The sequence below is a fragment of the Equus asinus genome, chromosome 30 (assembly GCF_041296235.1).
Source record: "Equus asinus isolate D_3611 breed Donkey chromosome 30, EquAss-T2T_v2, whole genome shotgun sequence".
NCBI lineage: Eukaryota > Metazoa > Chordata > Mammalia > Perissodactyla > Equidae > Equus > Equus asinus.
Genome location: NC_091819.1, coordinates 408,902 through 427,880, shown reverse-complemented (window position 1 = coordinate 427,880; position 18,979 = coordinate 408,902). Strand labels below are relative to the sequence as shown.

Sequence of the window (18,979 nt, the reverse complement as noted above, 5' to 3'; positions counted from 1 at the left end):
TGGGGAAACTACCACTTTGGGATGACCGTCAGCTAATTTCAAGGATTGAGAGCACTGGAAGCTGAGCTGCAATCCTGAGAGGCTTTCCTACTTTCCTACTTCTAGTTCATCCCTGATCCTGGGGTGCAAAGGACTGAGGGCCTCAACCCAAAGTGAGGGACACGCATCAGGCCCACGATCCTTTGACAGGCCCTGTCCCCTACTTCTGGAAGGCTGTCAACATCACCCATCAGCCGCTTTCTGACCTGCCTCCTCCAAGTTTGGCAAATGCCCCCAAAACAGTAGCCCATAACACTCAGCCCACTTCCCAAGGCCTCCATCATCTTACCGGTCCTGGTTCAGTAATTCTTCAGTCATGTTAGCTCTCTGATGCCTTTGGATTTTTAAAATATTTTGTACAGTCTTTCTATTTGCCATTAGTGGGATGGTCAATCCAAATTAGCCATTCTGCATTACCAGGAGCAGAAGTCTTATTAGTTCTGTTAGAATTACTTGAGCAGCCTCATACCTGACATGGTAACAATATGTAAAATGTCAGTACACCACTGTTCATCTTTGATTATGTGTTAAAAAAGAATTTTGTAGAAACAACTTGGCCTTGGAAAAACCAATTGCTCTCCCCAACAGAAACTGCAGGTTTCTATACTCATAGTAGCAAGCATGGGTTACGTCCATCTACCTATGGCAAATAGCAGTTAACTGATTCACAAGTCTTTACTGAGAGCCTTTGTGTGAGGGGAAGGAAGAGATGACATTCTCATTTTATAGCAGACACTAAGCAGTTAATTTAGTAGTTGACAGACCTCAAGATAAACCCTAAGTTTCAGGTTTCGGCTCTCCTCTCTTTTTCAAATTATATATTCTTCCCAAGGACACACAGGAATCTAATTTCCTCTGTTCAAATGCCTTTATTTCTTTCAAATCAAGCTGAAAAGGCAGAATATTGATATTTTTGGCTACTGGGGCAATAACGTTTGGCAATTCTCAAAAAAATACAAATAACCAATAAGTATATAAAAATTTCATTAGAAATAAATGCAAATTAAAACAATGAGATACTTTTTTTTCTATTAAAGTAGCAAAATGTTTGCTTTTTTTTTAGATCGGCCCTGAGCTAACATCTGTTGCCAAACTTTTTTTTTCTTCTTCTCCCCAAAGGCCCCCAGTACATAGTTGCATATTCTAGCTGTAGGTCCTTCTAGTTCTGCTGTGTGGGATGCTGCCTCAGCATGGCTTGATGAGTGATGCTAGGTCTGTGCCCTGGAGCCGATTCGGCAAAAACATGGGCCACTGAAGCAGAGTGCATGAACTTTACCACTCTGCCACAGGACTGGCCCCCAAAATGTCCTTTTAATGATAATAAATACCCAGTGTTAGGGTTCAGAGAAATGAGTTCTCTTGTACATTGCTGGAGGAGGGAAAATTAGCACAGGTGTTTTTGAGGAATACGTGTCAATACAGTAAAGCCTTGAAAATGTGCATACTCAGCAATTCTAATTATTATAATGTATGCCAAGGAAATAGGTAAGAATATGTATACCGATTTAACTAGAAGGTTGCACATTACATCACACTATTTATAGGAAACTGGAGACAATCTAATAGTGGATTGTTTAAATTATTGTACAGAAATACAATGGAATACGAAAAATAATGGTGTATATAGATGGATCTACTGACATGAAAAGTCAGTATTCTGTTAAATGGAAAAAGCAAGTTATAAAAGAGTACAGTATGATCTCATATTTGTTTTACAAAACCATACATATTTATATATATATATACATATATAAAAACATTGAGGATATATGCCACATTACCATTGGCAATCTCTGGATGGTGGTAATACAGGTGATTAAAAAAACTTTTACACCCATTTTCATATTTATCTGCAATGAATGGGTACTATTTCTGTGATTAAAAAAGGAAAGAAAAGTCAAAGCCTAATTTAAAAAAATGCTTTGCCTAGGTTTTGGCTTATAATGAGGGGTCATATGCCAAGAGGCATCTATTTTGTTTCTTCTGACCTAGTGGATAATTCTCGGTTGTTTTTCTGCAAATGCCATAATCATAGGCATCTGAGCATTTGTCTGGAAAACAGTTCTCTTGTTTTCTACTAGAGCTCATTGAGGCTATGACTGGGGAAGGGAAGCTACCTTTCTAGGGCAGTAGGTGGGTGATAAAATCATGCCCAAGGCCTGTACTTTAGTTGGGGAGCCCTTAGAGTAAGTTTGGGGGACAGGAATGAGGAGGCAACCAGAAAACAGATGCAAAAGAATGGACTGCAGATTGTAAGGTCTCCTTTTAGTCCTTATTTCAATTCTAGGTCTCCTGACTCTTAAAGGTAGGGATGATGGGAGATACCTGAAACCTGGTTATACAGATTTCTTTTAAGATGGTAAGTCATTTCAGAAGAGAAATGGCAGAACTGAACATCATATTGAATGGTTAAAGAAGTTTGCTAATATCAAATGGCCAGAGCAACCCCACAGCTGTAGAAATAGAGGCATCTGGATAGAAAGTTTGTATTCTGGATTGTATAGATTCCAATTGAACTCAAACTCTGTGAAGACCATGTCCAGAAGGTTCAGTGAATGATGACAATGTCCATTAAAGAAGTTGTTCCTAAGAATAAAGGAAGAGTTATTGGTCCAGAGCAGACAAACCTGTAAACTCGCAGATAATATGGCAAAGGCCTATCCCTCCGATATCCCACATCCTCCACTGTGATTCCAAGAGATCCTGGGAAAATGGCCAGGGCTGAGTTTTCCTTGGGGTGGCTACCAGATGGGGGTGAAAATCTGATTTTCAACTTACAGGCTATAGCAGCAAGGAGCTAATATGAAGAGAAAACACACTGAGATCTGAATGGAAGAGGGGCCACGTTCACCTTCACAATAAAAATCACTATCAATCTGGAGTAGAGGCTCTCGAACATGGTATTAGAGGTATGTCCAAAGTAATGTGTTTCTGATTAGTAGTTTAAATAGTGAAGTTTGTAAATGCTTTACTTTTAAAAATAAATTATGGTAGATAAAGTTAGCATACAACAAAGTCACTGTCAGATACTTATATGCTTTTTGAATGAGAGAGAGATAAAGGTGGTTTCAACTATCAGCACATGAGCATCACTTGTCATGTGTCATTGTGGCTACAAGGTTGATTATTGCTCTTTTAGAGCAAAAAATGAGGGAGCCCCTGGGTAGGAGAGCACCTGGGCAGAATGCTAGGGATGAGAAAAGATTTGTGGAAGCATTCCAGTGTTCTAAAACTGGGGAAAAGGGGACATTAGGAAATATTGTGATGCGAAGTGAATTAAGCAAGAGGCATGCACTTGAGGCTTTAAGGAAGCAGGGTTAGCTCTCTGCATGTTAAGCTGGACATGTTGATACTCATAATTTATATTGGTACAGAGAAGGTGGCAGCAGAACAATTATACCACGTTAAATGCCAGTTCTTGTGGAGAGTAGCTTTTACAGTTGGGGTGGAGTTGAGTCCTCCTACCCTCAATTACTCATGAGAAACCCGTTCCAAGGCCACATAGAAACTCTTCTTGTCATCTAGGCAATGCCAGCCAATTGGTCCAATTTCACAGTCCGCGCAGACCAGAAACTTGATGTTGCCCACGTCCTTGGTGAAGCCCACGTTCTCAAAGATGAACATGTCATCAACCAGCCAGTGTTCCTGGAGGATATCGCCATCGGGATTGCTGCCATCAGCCAGAGCTGGCTTCTTTCTCATGGAGGGAAGAAAAAGCTGTAGTGGCAGAAAGAATACAAAAGCTGAACTGGCTCAATCACATCATCACCCCCATTCTACTTATACTTACACTTCACCCTAGCAGTTTCTCGGAATGAAAACGAAACGAGGAGCTCTGTTATTAAGTTACAGACTAGGAGGCTGGGTGGCTTCTCTGCTACCTCTGATCCATGCCCTGATTCTTAAGAGACATGAAAGAAGAACTTTGGTTGCTGTGGTAACTTGGCTTCATTGCTATCCTTACCATGGCCTATAAGGCCCTATCTGTTCCTAATCTCCCTCTAGCTCTTTATGCTCCTTCTTCAAACTGAGTAAGTCTGCTCTGCCCTCAGATCGTGGCAAGGCCAACTCCTTCTTGATATACAGCTCAACTGTAACCTCCTCAGGAAGTCTTCCCTAACCAAACAATCTGAATTAGCTTTCCACACTGCCCACTGTATTTTTATTTTTAAATTGGCTTTACTGAGGTATAACTGACACACTCACTGCACATATTCAAAGTGTACAATTTGATACATTTTGGCACATGTATGCACCAATGAACCACTACCATCAAGATAATGAACATATCCCATCACCCCCAAAAGTTCCCTTATGTCACTCCTTCTTTATGTTTACTTACCATTTTTTGAAATTATCTTCTTAATTTATTGGCTTACTTATTTACCATGGGTCTCCTTCTACTAGAATGTCAGCCCCTGGACAGCAGGGAGCTTATCTTTCTTGTTCATTACTATATCCCCAGTGCCTAGAATAGTAACTGATATAGAGAAGGAACTCAAATATTTGTTAAAATAATACAGAATATCTGGCTTTCCTATATTCCACCATTGTTATGAATATGCTAGATTTACCTTATAAAAAGAACATTAAAAAGGAAAATCTAGTTTGAGAATTTGGATTATCATTAGGATCCTTGTACCCGCTAATTAACATGGCTTCCCAAGGTTTAGGAGAAAGCCTCTGGCACTGCCACGCTGCTATGAAAGCACATGCACACACACACACACACTCCCTTTAATTTCTTCCATATGGCTAGTTCACACACCTTTAGCTTCCCCAGACTACTGTAAATACAATGCCAGCAAAGCTTGTTACACCTCTGCTCCTCATCATTATGGCTGCTACCAAAACACTTATTTTCCACCCTACGATACATGTTTAATGCATCCCCAAACTCTAACAAAACAGGATGGCCTCAGTGTGCTAGTCTGGCATTGGCAATCAGAATAAAAGCAAAAAACTTTTAGAAATTGGACTGACATTAGTCCAAAAAAGGTAAATGCTTTGGTAGGGATGAGTAAGCCTCTCCCTGAATGCTACAGTTAGGAAGTCCACAAGAGCTACCAGTGTGTATTAAATACCCTAGAGTTTGCACTTCTGAACTCCAGGCTATACTGTAGTCAGTAGCGTATCCCTGATAGGGAGGAGGGAGCACCATTCAGAACATTTCTACTCCCCATCCTCCAAACCCTTGGCTTATTAAAACACGTCTGTGCTCTACCCTCTGCTGTCACCTGAGAGGTCATCTGAGGACATCACAAAATGAGATAGTCCTTCCTCCTGTTATATTATCATTCCAGTCACTCATTTTGCCTCATCTGATGTTTAAAATGAGTTCCTAATGCTTTGTTTTACCCTAAAGGAAAATGGGAACAGGCAGAGGCAAAGGGAGTTAGGAATCAAAATTCAGGAACCAGGAAACCTGGATTCCAGGCCTAACTGTAACTTTCTGTGGGCCTAAATTTCCTTAAAACTATTTCTGGCCTATCCCCTACATTGTAGGGGTGAAGTCACATCTTAACTAAATGGAAGGGAAGAAAATTAAAGACTATTTAAGCATTAGCCTTCAGGAGGCATCCAACAAAGCACCAGCTTCCCTCGCACTGTTCCCATTTAAAGAGCAAAACGCCACCTCTGCAATCTCACTTGATTAATGATTTAAGAGAAATACTATTATTAACCATTCATTCAAAGAGTCATTCTGAGTCCTGTTCCCTCGATTTGTCAACATTCCCACTTTTATTTAAATGCTATAAGTGAGGCCCACAAGACTATACCTATATATAACCATGTATATGTGTATCTGTGCATGGATCTCAACCTATTCACCTGCCATGCCGAGCACAACTGCTAGGGTTAGGTAATATGGGGGATATAGCAGTCTCGAAAGACTACTGGGGTGGAAATCAAGAATTAAGATTTAATTTGAGGCAGCTAACCCGGTTGGGGGCCAAAGTTGCCAGTCAGATCCCTGACCAGAAGGGTTAACTTTGCTGTCATGACCCCAGCTAGTACCCTGAATCCTGGCCAGGCTCCTCAGAGATATGTAGAACATGACAACTCAGTGAGATTCTATTGATGTCTCAGTGGAACTCCTTTTCCTTTTTTCAAGAGCTGTTAACAGTACCCTTTTAAAAATAAAATGTTTTCTTTCTCTTTGTAAAAATACATTCTCATTATGGGAAGCTTGGCAAGCATGCTACAATATAGATGAGAATAAAAACTGTTAGACTACAGAGTAAACTTGGTAACTTTTTCATGATTTTCCCCCTTCAGTGAGTACTTGTGGTGGTTTTAAAACAGGTCCACAAATTCTTTGACAATCCTTCCACCAAGAGGTGGAGTCCTTGCCTCTCCCCTTGAGCCTGGGCAGGCCACTGTGACTGCCTCGATGAATGTAATACTGAATATCATGTGGTGGGAGTGACAGGCTAGGTTAGAAAAGGCCACGCCACTTTTGCTAGTTTCTCTTGGAACACTTGCTCTGGGAGCCTTCAGGTTCTATGTAAGAACCCCAGCTACCCTGAGGCCACCATGCAGAGAGACCATGTGGAAAGATCCACTGAAAGACTGAGAGGCCCCCAAAGCCTGTTCCAGTGCTCACGTGTTTGGGTCTTCCCAGTCCCCAGGCAAAGATGAGTGAAAAAGCTTTTGAGATGACCCCTCTGACTGCTATCACATAAAAGACCCTGAATAAGAACTGCCTAACTAGGCCCAGTCAACCCCCAAATTGATAGGCAAAATAAATGTTAATGTTTTAAGTCACTGTTTTGGGGTGCTTTTGTTATGTAGCAATAGATAACTAGAACAATACTGCCTAACATAGCTGAGATGCATGTTCCATTTTGATCCCTGATTTTTTTTTTTGAGGAAGATTAATCCTGAGCTATCATCTGCCGCCAATCCTCCTCTTTTTGTTGAGGAAGACTGGCCCTGAGCTAACATCCATGCCCATCTTTCTCTACTTTATACGTGGGACGCCTACCACAGCATGGCTTTTTGCCAAGCGATGCCACGTCCTCACCCGGGCACCCCAGGCTGCCGCCAAGAAGTGGAATGTGCGAACTTAACCGCTGTGCCACTGGGCCAGCCCCCCGCCCCCGATTTTTTATTGTGATAAACTATACTTAAAATTTACCACTTACGTCATTTTTAAGTGTACAGTTTAGTGGTATTAAGTGCATTCACATTGTTGTGCAATCATCACCACCATTCACCTCCAGAACTTTTTCATCTTCCCAAACTGAAACTCTGTACCCATTAAACAAAAACTCCCCATTTCTCGCTCCCTCCAGCCCCTGGCAACCACCATTCTAATTTTCTGCTTCTATGAATTTGACTACTCTAGGAACCTCATGTAAGTGGGATTATACAGTATTTGTCTTTTTTTTTTTTTTATTAATGTTATGATGGATTACAAGCTTGTGAAATTTCAGTTGTACATTTTTGTTAGTCATGTTGTGGGTACACCACTTCCCCCTCCGTACCCTCCCCCCACCCCCCCTTTTCCCTGGTAACCACCGATCAGATCTCCTCAATATACTAATTTCCACCTATGAGTGGAGTCATATAGAGTTCGTCTTTCTCTGACTGACTTATTTCGCTTAACATAATGCCCTCGAGGTCCATCCACATTGTTGTGAATGGGCCAATTTCGTCTTTTTTTATGGCTGAGTAGTATTCCATTGTGTATATATACCACATCTTCTTTATCCAATCATCAGTTTCTGGGCATGTAGGCTGGTTCCACGTCTTGGCTATTGTAAATAATGCTGCGATGAACATAGGGGTGCAGCGGACTCTTGAGATATCTGATATCAGGTTCTTAGGATAGATACCCAGTAATGGGATGGCTGGGTCATAGGGTATTTCTATTTTTAACTTTTTGAGAAATCTCCATACTGTTTTCCATAGTGGCTGTACCAGTTTGCATTCCCACCAACAGTGTATGAGGGTTCCTCTTTCTCCACAACCTCTCCAACATTTGTCGTTCTTGGTTTTGGATGTTTTTGCCAATCTAACGGGGGTAAGGTGATATCTTAGTGTAGTTTTGATTTGCATTTCCCTGATGATTAGCGATGATGAACATCTTTTCATGTGTCTATTGGCCATATTCATATCTTCTTTTGAGAAATGTCTGTTCATGTCCTCTGCCCATTTTTTGATCGGGTTGTTTGTTTTTTTGTTGTTAAGCAGTGTGAGTTCTTTGTATATTATGGAGATTAACCCTTTGTCGGATAAGTGGCTTGTAAATATTTTTTCCCAATTAGTGAGCTGTTTTTTTGTTTCAATTCTTTTTTCCCTTGCCTTGAAGAAGCTCTTTAGTCTGATGAAGTCCCATTTGTTTATTCTTTCTATTGTTTCCCTCAACTGAGGAGTTACAGTGTCCGAAAAGATTCTTTTGAAACTGATGTCAAAGAGTGTACTGCCTATATTCTCTTCCAAAAGACTTATTGTCTCAGGCCTAATCTTTAGGTCTTTGATCCATTTTGAGTTTATTTTGGTGTGTGGTGAAAAAGAATGGTCAATTTTCAATCTTTTGCATGTGGCTGTCCAGTTTTCCCAGCACCATTTGTTGAAGAGACTTTCTTTTCTCCATTGTAGGCCCTCTGCTCCTTTGTCGAAGATTAGCTGTCCATAGATGTGTGGTTTTATCTCTGGGCTTTCAATTCTGTTCCATTGATCTGTGGACCTGTTTTTGTACCAGTACCATGCTGTTTTGATCACTGTAGCTTTGTAGTATGTTTTGAAATCGGGGATTGTGATTCCGCCGGCTTTGTTTTTCTTGCTCAGGATTGCTTTAGCAATTCGTGGTCTTTTGTTCCCCCATATGAATTTTAGGATTGTTTGTTCAATTTCTGTGAAGAATGTTCTTGGGATTCTGATTGGGATAGCATTGAATCTGTATATTTCTTTAGGTAGTATGGACATTTTAACTATGTTTATTCTTCCAATCCATGTGCAAGGAATGTTTTTCCATCTCTTTATGTCATCGCCTATTTCTTTCAAGAAAGTCTTGTAGTTTTCATTGTATAGATCCTTCACTTCCTTGGTTAAGTTTATCCCAAGGTATTTTATTCTTTTCGTTGCGATTGTGAATGGGATAGAGTTCTTGAGTTCTTTTTCTGTTAGTTTATTGTTAGTGTATAGAAATGCTACTGATTTATGCACGTTAATTTTATACCCTGCTACTTTGCTGTAGTTGTTGATTATTTCTAATAGTTTTTCTGTGGATTCTTTGGGGTTTTCTATGTATAAGATCATGTCGTCTGCAAACAACGCGAGTTTTACTTCTTCGTTACCTATTTGGATTCCTTTTATTTTTTTTTCCTGCCGAATTGCTCTGGCCAGCACCTCCAGTACTATGTTGAATAGGAGTGGTGAAAGTGGGCACCCTTGTCTTGTTCCTGTCCTCAGAGGGATGGCTTTCAGCTTTTGTCCATTGAGTATGATGTTGGCTGTGGGTCTATCATATATGGCCTTTATTATGTTGAGGTACTTTCCTTCTATACCCATTTTACTGAGGGTTTTTATCATAAATGGGTGTTGGATCTTGTCGAATGCTTTCTCTGCGTCTATTGAGATGATCATGTGGTTTTTGTTTTTCATTTTGTTGATGTAGTGTATCACGTTGATTGACTTGCGGATGTTGAACCATCCCTGTGTCCCTGATATAAATCCCACTTGATCCTGGTGTATAATCTTTTTGATGTATTGCTGTAATCGGTTTGCCAAAATTTTGTTGAGGATTTTTGCATCTATGTTCATCAGTGATATCGGCCTGTAGTTCTCCTTCTTTGTGTTGTCCTTGTCAGGTTTGGGGATCAAAGTGATGTTGGCTTCATAGAATGTGTTAGGGAGTTCTCCATCTTTCTCAATTTTCTGGAACAGTTTGAGGAGAATAGGTATTAAGTCTTCTTTGAATGTTTGGTACAATTCTCCAGAGAAGCCGTCTGGTCCTGGACTCTTGTTTTTGGGGAGGTTTTTGATTACCGTTTCTATTTCCTTACTTGTGATTGGTCTATTCAGATTCTCCATTTCTTCCTGATTCAGTTTGGGGAGATTGTAGGAGTCTAGGAATTTGTCCATTTCTTCCAAGTTGTTCAATTTGTTGGCATATAGTTTTTCATAGTATTCTCTTATGATCTCTTGTATTTCATTGGTATCTGTTGTGATTTCTCCTCTGTCATTCCTGATTTTATTAATTTGCGCTTTCTCTCTTCTTTTCTTGGTGAGTCTGGCTAGGGGTTTGTCAATTTTGTTAATTCTTTCGAAGAACCAACTCTTTGTTTCATTGATCCTTTCTATTGTCTTTTTTGTTTCAATATCGTTTATTTCTGCTCTTATTTTTATTATTTCCCTCCTTCTACTGACTCTGGGCTTTGTTTGTTCTTCTTTTTCTAGTTCCGTTAGGTGTCGTTTGAGGTTGCTTACGTGAGCTTTTTCTTGTTTAGTGAGGTGAGCCTGTATTGCGATGAATTTCCCTCTTAGGACTGCTTTTGCTGCATCCCAAATGATTTGGTATGTCGTGTTCTCATTTTCATTTGTCTCCAGATAATATTTGATTTCTTCTTTAATTTCTTCAATGATCCATTGTTTGTTGAGAAGCGTGTTGTTTAGTCTCCACATTTTTGCACCTTACTCTGCTTTTTTCTTGTAGTTGATTTCTAGTTTAATAGCGTTATGATCAGAAAAGATGCTTGATATTATTTCAACTCTCTTGTATTTATTGATGTTTGCTTTGGTTCCCAAAATATGGTCAATCCTTGAGAATGTTCCATGTGCACTTGAGAAGAATGTGTAACCTGCTGTTTTTGCATGAAGTGTTCTATATATATCTATTAAGTCTATCTGGTCTAATTTTTCATTTAATTCTATTATTTCCTTGTTGATTTTCTGTCTGGATGTTCTGTCCATTGGTGTTAATGGTGTGTTGAGGTCCCCTACTATTATTGTATTGTTGTTGATGTCTTCTTTTAGTTCTATTAAGAGTTGCTTTACAAATTTTGGTGCTCCTGTGTTGGGTGCGTATATATTTATAAGTGTTATGTCTTCTTGGTGGAGAGTCCCTTTTATCATTATATACTGTCCCTCTTTATCTTTCTTTATCTGTTTTGCTTTGAAATCTACCTTGTCTGATATTAGTATAGCGACACCTGCTTTCTTTTGTTCATTATTAGCTTGGAGTATTGTTCTCCATCCCTTCACTCTGAGTCTGTGTTTGTCTTTGGGGCTGAGGTGTGTTTCCTGGAGGCAGCATATTGTTGGATCTTGTTCTTTGATCCATCCTGCCACTCTGTGTCTTTTGATTGGGGAGTTCAGTCCATTTACATTTAGAGTGATTATTGAGACGTGGGGGCCTACCACTCCCATTTTGTGTCTTGTTTTCCGGTTTTCTTCAGTTTCCTTTGTTTCTCGTCCCATGGTTTAATCTGTTCTGATGTAGAGCTGCTACTCTCTGTTGTTGTCCTTCTACTTATCTCCTCTGCTCTTGGTTTTGTAGCCCCTTTCCTTTTTTGGATTTTTCAGGAATGAGGGTTTTCCTGAGGATTTCCTGAAGAGGAGGTTTTGTGGCAATGAACTCCCTTAATTTTTGTTTATCTGGGAAAGTTTTTATTTCTCCATCGTATTTGAAGGATATTTTCGCTGGGTAGAGAATTCTCGGCTGTAGATTTTTGTCCTTCAGATTTTTGAATATATCATTCCACTCTCTTCTAGCCTGTAAAGTTTCTGCTGAGAAATCTGCTGATAGCCTGATGGGGGTTCCTTTGTAGGTTAGTTTCTTTCGCCTGGCTGTCCTTAATATTTTCTCCTTGTCGTTGACTTTTGCTAGCTTCACTACTATATGCCGTGGAGTTGGTCTTCTTGCATTGATAAAGTTTGGAGATCTATTGGCTTCTGTCACCTGAAGATCCATCTCCCTCACCAGATTTGGGAAGTTCTCAGCCATTATTTCTTTGAATAGGTTTTCTGCCCCTTTCTCCTTCTCTTCTCCCTCTGGTATACCTATAATCCTTACGTTGCATCTCCTAATTGTGTCTGATAATTCTCGGAGAGTTTCTTCGTATCTTTTAAGTCTTGCTTCTCTCTCCTCCTCTGCCTGCAACAATTCTATATTGCCATCTTCCAAATTGCTAATTCTTTCCTCCATATTATCGGCCCTACTGTTCAGAGCATCTAGATTTTTCTTAATCTCCTCTATTGTGTTCTTCATTTCCAATATTTCTGTTTGGTTCTTCTTTATCGTATCAAACTCTTTTGTGACATAGCTCCTGAACTCGTTGAGTTGTCGGTCAGAATTCTCTCTTAACTCATTGAGAATCTTAATGATGGCTGTTTTGAAGTCATCGTCATTTAGGTTATATATCTCATTTTCTTTGGGATTGTTTTCTGTGTATTTGTTGCTTTCTTTCTGTTCTGGAGATTTAATGTATTTTTTCATATTGCTTGATGTTGTTGATTTGTGCCTCCGCATGGAGATAGAGTTTAGTTGCTCCTTTCACTTGTTTCAGCTGCTGTGGTGGGGGGAGCAGCTGTTTATACTTCACCAACCAGGAACCCTGTCCGTAGTTGCTAACTGGGCCTGGGCCCCTCTTCGTAGCCACAGTGGCCCTTTGGATTCCCTCCTCTGCCGTGGGGGCCGTCACAGGGGGGCTTCAGGCTGCAGGTGCCTACTGTTGCAGCCCACCTAGATGTGCTCTCTCCTTGGGGTCTGCAACGGTGTTATGGGCTTTTCCAGCGGCCAGGGGTGGGATCACTTATATTTGTCGCTCCGTTGCTGTCGGCACCCACCAAATCTCACTTGTCCTCTATGGGTCGCAGGAGAGCTATTGGCATCTTCTACAGTCTGTGGTTAGTACACCTAGCTATGCTGCTTTTGCCCTGGGGTCTTCCAGCCTTGTGGCTGGCGGCTGGGTGCCTTCTACTGGTGCTGTGCAGAGGCTTTCCCTAAGGCTGCTGTGAGCCTGTAGGGTTTCCCCCTAGGCTACTAAGCTGGGTCTCTGGAACTCTCTCCAGCCCCAGTCCTCTCTGAGATCTCCGGCAATCCCTAGCCTCACGGGGTGGGCAACGGCAGCTGGGGGTCACCCCGCCCTCTGGGATTCTCTCCGGGCCTCTCCCGGAGCCGTGAATGCTCAGCGTGGCCCCTCTGCTAACAGCAGACAGAGAGCCTTGTCTGCTGCCCGGGCGGAGCTCCGGCGCTTCCCCTCCGGGTCGCAGAACCGGCCTTTGAAAGTTCCCCCCGCCCCGGTCCTCTCCGAGATCTCTGGCAATCCCTAGCCCCACGGGGCGGGCAACGGCAGCTGGGGGTCGCCCCGCCCTCAGGGCTTCTCTCCGGGCCTCTGCTGGAGCCATGAATGCTGGGCGTGGCCCCTCTGCTAATGGCAGACAGAGAGTTTTGTCTGCTGCCTGGCGGAGCTCCGGCGCTTCCCCTCCGGGTCGCAGAACCGGCCTTTGAAAGTTCCCCCGGCCCCGGTCCTCTCCGAGATCTCCAGCAATCCCTAGTCCCACAGGGTGGGCAACGGCAGCTGGGAGATCTCCGTGCCCTCCGTGTCTCTCTCTGGGACCCTCCGGGCGCCCCGAGCACCAGGCTGGGTCTCCCCGCCAATGGCGGGGAGAGACTCTCCCCGCGGGCTCAGGTGTGCAACTCCAAAGTTTCCCTCTGCGTTTAGGAGTAATTGCAGGGGGTTTAGGTAGGGTTCTGGTCACCTGTTTCCACCGTCGCTCCTCTGTTGTGTTCTCGCTCCTGCCCTAGATGTGTGTGGATCCTCTGGGGGCGTCCGTTGGAAGAAAGCCGCTTGCGGGTACTAGGCTTCCCGTCAGGGTCGGAGAGTTTTCACCTATTTCCACATCCTCCCGGAGGAAAGTCCATCCGCCTTCCGATGTATAGTCGCGTGGGTGTCTCAGACGTCCTGAGATGCTGTCTGGATATCCTTTGTCAAGCGATAAGTGTCCAAATAATTGTAGACTCGAAGGGCGAGAGACAAAGAGGACTACTCACGGCGCCATCTTGGCTCTTCTCCTAACGTGGACCCAGTATTTGTCTTTTTGTGACTGGTTTACAGTCACGTGTCACTTAACAAAGTGGACACGTTCTGGGAAATGCATCCTTAGGCGATTTGGTTGTTGTGTGAACAGCACAGTGTACTTACACAAACCTAGATGGTATACCCTACTATGCACCTAGGCTATATGGTACTGATGTTATGGGACCACTGTCATATATACCATCTGTTGTTGACCAAACCATCATTATGCAGCGTGTGACTATTTCATTAGCATAATGTCTTGATTTTTAAAATGAGTTTTAAAGTTTTATTGAGATAATTGTAGGTTCATACATAGCGAAGAAATAATACAAAGATACAGATAAATGATAATTATTTCTATATTAAGAAATAATACAGGGGCTGGCCCCGTGACCAAGTGGTTAAGTTCACATGCTCCGCTGCAGGTGGCCCAGTGTTTCGTTGGTTCGAATCCTGGGCGTGGACATGGCACTGCTCATCAAGCCACGCTGAGGCAGCGTCCCACATGCCACAACTAGAAGGACCCACAACGAAGAATATACAACTATGTACTGGGGGGCTTTGGGGAGAAAAAGGAAAAAAAAAATCTTAAAAAAAAAAAAGAAATAATACAGAAATTCCATGTACCCTTTACCCAGTTTCCCCTAATGGTAACATTTTGCAAAACTATAGCACAACATCACAACCAGGATATCGACAGGGATACAACCCAGATTTTATTCAGATTTTCTTAGTTTACTTGTACTCATTTGTGTGTATATGTAGTTCTATACAGTTTTATCAATTTTATCCCGTGTAAGTTCATGTATCCACCACCACAGTCAAGACATTGAACAGCTCCATCACCACAAGGATCCTTCATGTTACCCTTTGTTTGTTGAGGAAGATTGGCGTTGAGCTAACATCAGTGCCAATCTTCCCCCATTTTTGTATGTGGGATGCCACCACAGCACAGCTTGATGAGCGGTGCATAGGTCCATGCCCAGGATCCAAACCAGTGAACCCCGGGCTGCCAAAGCAGAGCATGTGAATTTAACCACTACATCACCAAGCCGGCCCTCTCCTGTTACATTTTATAACCACACTCACCAATACCCCCAGCCCCGTAATTCCTATCCCTTGGTTACTTCAGAAATGTCATACAAATGGAATCATACAGTAAACCTTCTGGGACTGGCTTTTTTCACTCAGCATAATTCTCTGGAGATTCATCCAAGTTGAGTGTATCAGTAGTTAACTCCACGGTATGGCTGTAGCACAGTTTGTTTAATCAGTCATCTGGTGAAGGACAGCTGGGCTGTTTTTAGTTTTTGACTATTATGAACAAAGGTACAATGAACAGTCACATACAGGTTTTTGTGTGAATATAAGCTTTCATTTCCCCTGGGATAAAGGTCCCAGAGTGCACTTGCTGGGTCACATGTTAAGAGCACGTTTAGTTTTAGCAGGAACCGCTCTTGGTTACTGCCTTCAGGTCCTCTGCTCTCATATTATCCGAACACTGCTCCACACTTGCTCTCCCATGAGCCCATCTTCCACTGCCTACTCATGCTGCAACTCCACTCCTCCAAAAAAGATAAAAAAGCAAACAACTCTCATTTATAACATCATCCTCCTTTTCCTACCTTCACAAACTGCTGTTTCCTTTTTATTTTGTCTTCATGGAAACAAGGCTCTTGTTAGAAAAAACCACTGGCTCCTCAGTGCCGCCCACGCTGATACCCCACATACTGGAGATGGGAACCAGTGTTCTCCTTGCCCCCAGATTATTACTCCTACATCTTCACATCAACACCTCTGTTCCTTTTAGGTTTCTGCTACCCTTCACGGTCAGCTCTGGTCACTCCACCCTATCTACAGCTGACTGGCACCTGGCTCAGTCTCTCTTGAGCCCACTTCCTCTATTCCCATCACCTTAACTGTGAGTGGCCTCATTTCTTGCTGCTTTTATGACATTCTATGTCCTGGCCAAGTTGAACTTTTCAGTGCTTCAAATATCCCAGTCTCCCTCACAACCATGAAACATCACGCTGCTATTCACCTACCTCTACTCCGCTGAACTATAATTTCCTCTGCCACAACTTGAGGTAAGATTTGAGAAGTACCTACTGCGAGCGTATGAACACTGTGTGTGATGTCATTTATATGATTTGAAAAGAACACAGATCACGTGCTGCACAAACAGAGAAGCAATGGTACCAGTTAAACATACTGATCCATTCCATCCATGCTAACCCATGGTTTACACCGGACTCATAGCTTCTATTCATTAATTTATTTCAATCCAAGGATTTACTCAGTTCTTATTTATACGCACAGTCCAGGTGTGGGAGATACGGAAGTGGACAGGACACAAGGCCTCATAGTCTAGGGGCATAAACATCAAGTACAGATGATTTCATGGGGCCGGCAGGGAGCATGGGTGGGAGAGCGCTTTGCGGTCTTCTGGCCATGGCGTCTCCGTCTGGGTCTCCTGACATTTGGGCTGGAGAACTCTCTCTGGGGGGCTGTCCTGTGCCTTGTAGGATGCGGGCAGCATCCCTGGCTTCCACTCACTAGATCCAGCAGCACCGTGCCACAGACCTAACGTTTGTGCCCACGCTAGCATTCTTACGTGGAAACCCAGTTCCCAGCGGGGCAGGTCACGAGGGCAGAGCGCATTTTGAGGGACAGGGTTGCAATGAGGGTACTCCTCACACCTTCCTGGGCCACGTTACACTCCGGTGAAAAGCTTACCAAACCACTGCTTTCTCAGCTGTCTTGCGGAGGGCGGTGGTAGGAAGGGATGGGAACCCCTAAGGTGAAGACAATCAGCAGACTTCCTTCACACCGGATCTTCAGGGCTGCAGAGCTGTCCCGCTGACAATGGGATTCCCCTGGGAAACTCGATCCCAGCACTTGCTAGGCATGCGTGATACGGGAGTTACCCCGGCGCATCCCTACACTGCACGTGCTGTTCCTGGGGCTCTTCTCGGAGCGGACAGCGCCCGGCAGAAGGGACCCTGGCAATGAGGACTGGCGGCGGGTGGAGGCGGAACTCGGGCGCCATTTGGCAACGGGACTACCGGAGAGGCGCTCAGACCTGCGGGCCTCAAGAGCCGGCCCAGGACGCCAGCCCCGGTGGGGCTCAGAGCCCTCACGGGAAGGGGCCCCTCACGGACCCAGACACCTCACAGGCGCGAGCCCCTTCACGGACCGGGGACCCCTCACGGACCAGGACCCCTCACGGACCGGAGCCCTCACGGACCGGAGCCCCTCACGGACCGGGCCCCTCACGGACCGGAGCCCCTCACGGACCGGGGACCCCTCACGGACCGGGGACCCCTCACGGACCGGAGCCCCTCACGGACCGGGCCCCTCACGGACCGGAGCCCCTCACGGACCGGGCCCCTCACGGACCGGGGACCCCTCACGGACCGGGGACCCCTCACGGACCAGGCCCCTCACGGACCGGGGACCCCTCACGGACCAGGCCCCTCACGCACCGGGACCCCCTCCGGGACCGGAGCCCCTCACGGACTGGAGCCCATCACGGACCGGGACCCCCTCACGGACCAGGGACACCTCACAGACCAGAGCCCCTCACGGACAGGGACCCCTCAGGGACCGGGACCCCCTCAGGGACCGGAGCCCCTCTCGGACCGGAGCCCCTCACGGATCTGGACCCCCTTAGGGACCGGGACCCCGGGGACCCTCACAGACCGGAGCCCCTCACGGACCGGGACCCCTCACGGACCGGAGCCCCTCACGGACCAGGGACCTCTCAGAGACCGGGAACCCTCACGGACCGGGAGCCCCTCAGGGACCGGGACCCCCTCACGGACCGGGACCCCTCACGGACCCGGACTCCTCAGCGGCGCGGGCACTCGGTCACCCGCCTCCAACCTGTCTGCCTACCTGCCGGCGGGAGAAGAGAGCCGTCCCCGGCTGCAGCACCCGGGAGCCACAACGTCGGCACAGCACCGCCTTCCGGTTTCGGCCCTCGGCCGACACCAACTCGTTTAGCGGCTCCGCAGGCTCCATGACTGCCACCGCTGCAGCAGCCTCGGCCACCACCGCGCAGGCGCCGGCCCGCTCAGTCTTTCTGAACTGCGCAGGCGCGGCCTTCAGAGGTGGGGCGAGGCGCGGCGCGGCGCGGACGGACACGCCCCCTGCGCAGGCGCCCGCTTCCCCCGCTCCGGCCTCTACTGCGCAAGCGCCCTCCTCCTTTGCCTAACCTGAGCGCCAGGTGTAACCTCGCTTTGTGACAGGGTCACTTCCTGGGACGTGACAAATCCTCTCTCTGTACTCACCTGGTCACTAGCCTTCCCTTACTGTTGACTAAACCCTGGGCACAGAAGTCATTACAATTGACTGTAACTCTTTAGTTTCCCGAGATTTGTATTCAGTTCAGGAATGAACGGGGACATTCCTGGAGGCACCACGAAGGGATCTGGTCAGACTTCCATCAGCGAGTTTTGACCACATTAGCTTCTTCTATAGCCGACTACTTAGAAGGACATGTACCCTTTTGGTGTCGGAAAAAGAGGCCTGGAAGCTTTTATTGCTGTCTCTGTTCTAATCATAGTGACCATATATTAGGTGGCATGTGGAGCACTTCAGAAACTTGTTGAATCATCACAATTTCCTTATGGTGTTGTCACTTATTATCCCCAGGACACAATGACAAAGGTAAAGATCAGAAAGGTTACTTTCTAGGGTCCGTAGATCCAGGCATGGCTCTAAAACCACCTTACACTATACTTTCTCATTCCATCTGATGAGTCTGTAGACCCCTAGCTTACTACTTCTAACCCAACAGGCCATGGGTTTCCTGACATGGCAGGGGAAGCAGAATATGAAGGGAACTAAGCCACTTGATTAGGTAGTGTCTAATCTACCTGCCACTCCATCTGCATTTTTTTCTTTTT

General features: G+C 44.9%; 1 protein-coding gene and 1 long non-coding RNA gene across 3 annotated transcripts in view; one reads left to right on the top strand and one right to left on the bottom strand.

Moving 5' to 3' along the window:
• LOC106840205 (uncharacterized) overlaps nt 1-18,979 on the top strand; it is a 42,848-nt gene that overhangs the window by 5,834 nt on the left and 18,035 nt on the right. The window lies entirely within an intron of this gene.
• On the bottom strand, nt 1,978-18,165 carry RABIF (RAB interacting factor). Of its 2 annotated transcripts, XM_014855449.3 has the most exons (3): nt 17,967-18,163; nt 3,505-3,756; nt 1,978-2,625 (listed from the first exon to the last, which is right to left on the bottom strand). In XM_014855449.3, exons 1-2 carry the CDS (start codon nt 18,090-18,092, stop codon nt 3,511-3,513), a joined length of 372 nt encoding a protein of 123 aa, XP_014710935.1. In that variant the 5' UTR covers nt 18,093-18,163; the 3' UTR covers nt 1,978-2,625; nt 3,505-3,510. The 2 variants fall into 2 exon arrangements, with proteins under 2 accessions (XP_014710935.1, XP_014710924.1); XM_014855438.3 differs by having other exon boundaries at nt 1,978-3,756; nt 17,967-18,165.

Coding starts and splice junctions, on each gene's coding strand:
- RABIF (XM_014855438.3), bottom strand. CDS start 18,092: ATGGAGCCTGCGGAGCCGCTAAACGAGTTGGTGTCGGCCGAGGGCCGA. Junction 3,757..17,966: donor CTCTCTTCTCCCGCCGGCAG/GTAGGCAGACAG, acceptor CTGCCACTACAG/CTTTTTCTTCCCTCCATGAG.